We start from the raw sequence: 5,792 nt of genomic DNA, 5'->3' as shown, positions 1-5,792 counted from the left end.
TTTATCCTAAAACTTTAATCCCACTTGAAGCTCCTCTCAGAAATTCTGGGACTAGCCTCTGAGGGGAATGCACTACCATTTTAATGTAATTTCTTGTAGATTATTACTGTGTGGCTGTCTATCACAATTATTATGAATCATTCATATTAAGAGAGTGTATCTGACATTTTCTCGTTTGTTCTCATTTGTGAATATTGAATCTTTTTTTTTTTTTTTTTTTTAAGTCTGCAAAATCACAACATTTAATACACCCATGTATCACTTTTTCAGGTAGGGCCAATTATAATTATGCATCCCTCACAGAGTCATTCGTACTTGAAATGTATTTCATTTTTGATTCAAAATAAGGGACATACAGGGACAATGGATATGTCTGCAAGTGCTGACCTGTTCTGAACTTGCAGTGGAGAACAATATGAATTTTTAGTATGCGTTTCCCAATGTCAGTGCTTTTCATTAATTTCTTCTCAGTAAGCTTACAGTATCTGAAAAAGCTGAGTCTACTGATGGGCAAACATAGACGGACGTCTGGCCACAAAGTGAAGTTATGTGTTGCTCTCACAGTTTTAGGACGTTTAATCTAAATCCGTTGTTGCATGCAAGCGGTATCACTGAAATGAGGTAAAGGTGTAATTTCTCGCGTAATTAAACACAAATTACCCGTTTACATGAGTATAAAACCCTGAGGATGTCACGATAAACCTGAACCCTGAAGTAAACGAATGAAGTCAATCAATCACACGTACACCTCCTTCTCTAATTTTAGCTTGGCTGTGATTGGCTTGAAACTTGGTCGGTTCTGAAAGTTTTTTTGTGCTGATGTTAGTCAAAGTCAAATGGTCAAACATAAGAGTTCTTCCGTGTCAGCGCCGCAGTGTTCAACAAGTTTAATGTTTCTTCTGGAATCTGCCATTTCGAAGTAATCCTTCAAGAATGACTTCAGCATTTTCTAAAGACAATCTTACTTTCGATGAGGATGTTCGTTCGCGGTCATCTTCAAAGGAGCACGCAGTTCTTGTGTCAAATCTCCCCTTCAGCGTGGAAGCTCTGATGTCGGACAGAAGGACAAATACGATAATAGAAAATACGAGAGAGAAAATGGATGCGTTGAAATGCATAAGTAGTCGAGATTGCCCTTTAGCGATTTTCCAGACTCCGCGTAATTTAGAGAACTTTTCCAAGCTTTTACCGTCATCTCCGGTCAAGTCGGAGAGCTCTGATCAAGACGACTGCGCATCCTGGGTCACAAGGTCCAAGTTGTCACCGCCAACTCGTAAGTAATGTTAACCCAGTAATCACCTCAAGAGAGTGCAACTTCTGAAAAAAAAAGGATTAGATTTAGTTTTTTTTCTTTTTCTTGGGCATATCTGACACTTACTTTCAGTGTTAGTACATAATTAACCACGTTAAGAGAATCTGGGGAAATCTCCTTTGATTTCCGACAAAGAATGAATAGGCTGTGTTATGAAAACATAGCCCGCATTGAAGAGTCCAACAAATTTATGTGTGAGCTCATGTAAACAGGCAAGTTTTTTTTTCATTTGTGCTTTAGTTTTTAGTACATTTAGTTTTAAAATGATGAATTAAACTGAATGTCAGACTCATAATAGCGTCCTGCCTTTTATCCGCCATGACGTCAGTGATGCTGTTTAGGATGATGGTCTATGTAATTTGTAACCTGCTTTATCTAGGACAGTTGAGTCCCAGTTCATGTTCCCTGAGAAAGCACAAGACCAACCGCAAGCCCCGCACTCCTTTCACCACCACACAGCTCCTGGCTCTGGAGCGTAAATTTCGCCAGAAACAGTACCTGTCCATTGCAGAGCGAGCCGAATTCTCCAGCTCTCTTAGTCTGACAGAGACACAGGTGAAGATCTGGTTTCAGAACCGACGTGCCAAAGCCAAACGCCTACAGGAGGCAGAAATGGAGAAGCTTAAAATGGCTGCCAAACCCGTGCTGCATCCTGGCCTCACACTGCCATTCCCTCTCAGCACCCAGCTCCAGCCTACAAGCTCCCTCTACAGACAGGCTCTCTCCTACCGGAGACACGTGTTGCCCATACCACCAGTTGGGATGTACCCCCCCTCACTAGGTTATGGTATGAGTATGTATCATCTGTCTTAAGATGGGCCCACCTTTAGAGTCTTATCTATGGAGTCAACCAAGTTGGTGGGGAGGACTTTTACGTGTATACTACATGTAATAAATGCACCTTATAATTACTATGAATGGTACGCTGGTTTCATAGCTGGATGCCGACCCTCCACTTTACATTTAAATAGAGTGGGGATTGTTAATTGTTATCTGCAATACAGTCACTAATTTTTTTGCTGTTGAAAACCCATTCAAATATTTTAAGTAAGTAGCATAGCTCATGGATAATTGGTGGGAAATGGTCTTTTTGAATTCTTCCATTTAATTTCTTCAGTGTTTAATATGTGAAGAACACTCTTCAATGAAGAAATTGTACTTTATGTAATTAATGTACTGAAATTTATGATTTATGGCATGGTCTGTTATTCCTCTGTTTGTCTATGAGAGATTCATAGAGAGATTTCTATTTGTAATATTCTCCATTCCAGCTATTAGTTTACATGAACAAAACAGAGGTGCAAGTTTGATGTAAAGGATGGAATTGTTTTCAGATTACAAATATAATCATAGTATATATGATGCAAAAATCACAGACCCTATGCCTATATTTATATATTTATGTAAAACAAATCTACTATGTACACTGTGTTTCTGTAATATCTGTTAAATGAGTTGTTTATTGATTTTGTATGTGTAAATGGTTCAAAATATTTTGTTTTGAAATAGATCTTATGAACAGTGTTTCTTTATTAATATCAGACATCTTCATCACACTCTTTAATAAATCCAGACATGAAACACAGGCAATCTGAGGGAAAAAATAATATCAACATGAGATGCGTTTTTAAGCGTACACAGACTTCACCTCTTTCAACCAGGTTTCACTGGTGCAAGCTCGACTCTAAAAGGAGATCAGTTCAAATTTAGTGGTGGAAGGATGGCTAATGCCTTTTAAATTGAACCAGTGAAAGGAAGGTTTTAAGCATTTAGGCTGGGAATCTGTGGACATGTTGAGATTGACCCGTACAGCTCTGTGTTCATGCTGGTGGTCTCAGCAAAAGTTAATTAAATGCTCTCATTTGGTGACACACCAAAACAGTCCGGTTCGGAAAGGTTTTAATCTTTTAAGTCTCCCCTATAAGCTTTAACTGAGGAATGTGATTACCTATTAAGTTTCCAAAACGGTCATAATCCACGCATTGTAGTACATAATTTATGATGGATTAATAGGCTCTTTGGAGGTAGGTCATTACACAGGTATAATCTTCTATTGATGTAATTATATTTTTCCTTAAAATCAGCACCGTGTTTCTTCCATAAAGAGCTAATACTCTTCAAGAGTTACTGTGAGGACAGATTTGGTTTTGGCCTTAAAACAAGTTAATTAGCTTGTATTTTGTTCTTATCCGTCAGTGCAATTCAGTGTCAAATCTATTTAACTTTTGTTTTTACTCTTCCTCTGTTGCATCGTCTTCTGCTTCTTTGTCTCAGGATAATCTGTTCTCACAGTTTCAGTGCTTTCTGAAACACACTGTTGTGCATTGCCTTAGGGCTGGGGTTTGAAAAGATCTTGAATGCCAGGCTTTATATCAAGCGGACCGCCGCTTAATTGTCCCTAGCCTCCAACACTATCTGCAGCACTATGATATTGTGTATGTGCAGAGTTTAGTGATGAAAAAAAAAAAAAAACGTTATTAACACATGGTTCAACCAGTTACTCACTTAACTGTGAAGTTTGCTGGCAGAGAGAGACTGTTTTTGGTCCTTTGGAACTTTGTTAGAATTAGCAGCTATTATACAGTCCATTTCCTTCACTTTGTTTTGAAAACAAGCGCCAGTATTAGTGTGATAAGAGATCTTTCAGAGTTGCGAAATTGCACTTCGGCCTAGAAAAAGGTTTCACTCCTTTTGGCTCAGACGTGAGGCTTTGTGCCAATGTAGTTTGACAACTTAGTCTGTGCAGTTAAAAGCTTTGATATTAATGCCCAAAACCAGGGAGGTCTCACACAGGTGATTTGATGCTGCTTTCTATTGGACATAGAAAATGCTCTTAGACAACAGATTAGGTGGTTTGGAGAGTTTTATTTATGGTCCAGGTAGTTTGACCTTTCCAAATTGTTTTACAGTACTGACTTAGAACAATCAAAGGAATGTTAGACACACACACACACACACACACACACACACACACACACAAAAAGCAAGTGCAACAAAATCTAACTCAGACCAACCCCCAAGATTCCCCCATATTTGCCCCCTAACTGAAACAAAACTTGCTGTTTTGCCTTTAGACCACTAGATGTAGCAATTTCCTGAGATATGACACACTCGCGACTCAAGGGGAACATTTGTTAAAATGGTCTCAAATCGACTTAGTTCTGACATACGAAAGAACGTGCTGTAAAAGGAAATGTTGTATTTCAGAGACTTAATATGTATTATAGATTGTATTGCAAGTGGATCGTTTAATGCATTTGATGTATTTTTACCATGTACTTTGTAAGAGAGAGACTGAAAGTGAACGATCAGGGTTGAAAATCTTTACACCATCTGTCTGTGACCTTAAGAGAGACAGTTTGACAAACATTCACAACTGTCAGATGAAATTTTTTCTCTCTGTCACATTTTTTTGTAAATGCCATAGGAGTCAAGATCTTTGTAAATGTCTCACAGGCCTCTGGTACGAATTGTCGACAGAACGCTGTTCGGATTCAAAATCATGACGTAAAACATTCAACAGTGGGAACAAACACCTCCTTTTCAATATATGATTGTGTCTGACATTGCAGTGAGAGGGAGTCTTGACGTAAATGAAGCCTATTAGTTGGCCAGAGGAGGGCACAATTGACTTCTAGAGGTCACAGCGGTTCTGATGGGAAGAATACGTAGCCAGTGATTCAGCGGTGCTGAGTGTTCCTGCTACCAAAGCCTTAGCCACAGTCACCACATACTTCAGCACAACATGCTTTGAAACCTGTCTGCAAATGAAAGAAATGCTCACTTCATGGTTTTCCATTGCGCTAAGCTGTCTAGAAATGTATTCACAGGAATTGAAAAAGTACTGATCGAATTTTCCCTGTGTTAAGTAGATTTTTTTTTAATGTAGAGAAGGAAAAAAATTTTGTACGCCAGGCAAGACCAGAAGCTGGTGTTGCCCCATATTATGGTTCTTGTACTGACCTTTAACCTCATCTGTATGGATCTGTAAATATCTTATAACCCAGTGTAAAAAAAAAAAAATTCAACGACGTTTTAGATATAAACGAGAGTTGTTGATTCAATGTAGATGCTTACTAGCTCGCTTTGTATCTAAAAACCTGTTTACCGGCATCTATACACACATATGTGGAACAGTGAATTCATGACTGTCTCTTTTTCCGATCCGCGACAGCTTCAGAAATAGCATAAATTCCTGTTTCAGTAGAGAGAGGATTGAGATACTGGGAATTACTTTCTACCAAAGAAACTCAGCTATGTCAGGAGAAAACTATATTGTAACTATAACACAGGAAGATATTATAGGACGTTATTGTAGTTATCGAACAAAACAGAGTAGGCAAGAGCACGCAGAGAAGTGTGCTCTCTCGTGTATTGTGTTAAAAAAATATCTTTTTTTTTCTTGATGGTATCATTATGGGAAATCCCTTGATCTTGTCTTCAAAGCTTTGAGCAGGTGTGTTTTATGAAACAATCACTC

General features: G+C 38.5%; 1 protein-coding gene across 1 annotated transcript; it reads left to right on the top strand.

Moving 5' to 3' along the window:
• The first annotated feature begins 933 nt into the window (after window positions 1-933).
• Window positions 934-2,125, top strand: msx2a (muscle segment homeobox 2a). Its single transcript, XM_030765475.1, has 2 exons — window positions 934-1,273; window positions 1,692-2,125. Exons 1-2 carry the CDS (start codon window positions 934-936, stop codon window positions 2,123-2,125), a joined length of 774 nt encoding a protein of 257 aa, XP_030621335.1.
• Window positions 2,126-5,792: the final 3,667 nt, after the last annotated feature.

Source organism: Chanos chanos, chromosome 2 (genome assembly GCF_902362185.1).
Source record: "Chanos chanos chromosome 2, fChaCha1.1, whole genome shotgun sequence".
Taxonomy (NCBI): domain Eukaryota; kingdom Metazoa; phylum Chordata; class Actinopteri; order Gonorynchiformes; family Chanidae; genus Chanos; species Chanos chanos.
The sequence above is the reverse complement of the archived record's forward strand: the minus strand, read 5'-3'. Positions and strand labels throughout refer to the sequence as shown.

Coding starts and splice junctions, on each gene's coding strand:
- msx2a (XM_030765475.1), top strand. CDS start 934: ATGACTTCAGCATTTTCTAAAGACAATCTTACTTTCGATGAGGATGTT. Junction 1,274..1,691: donor CAAGTTGTCACCGCCAACTC/GTAAGTAATGTT, acceptor TGCTTTATCTAG/GACAGTTGAGTCCCAGTTCA.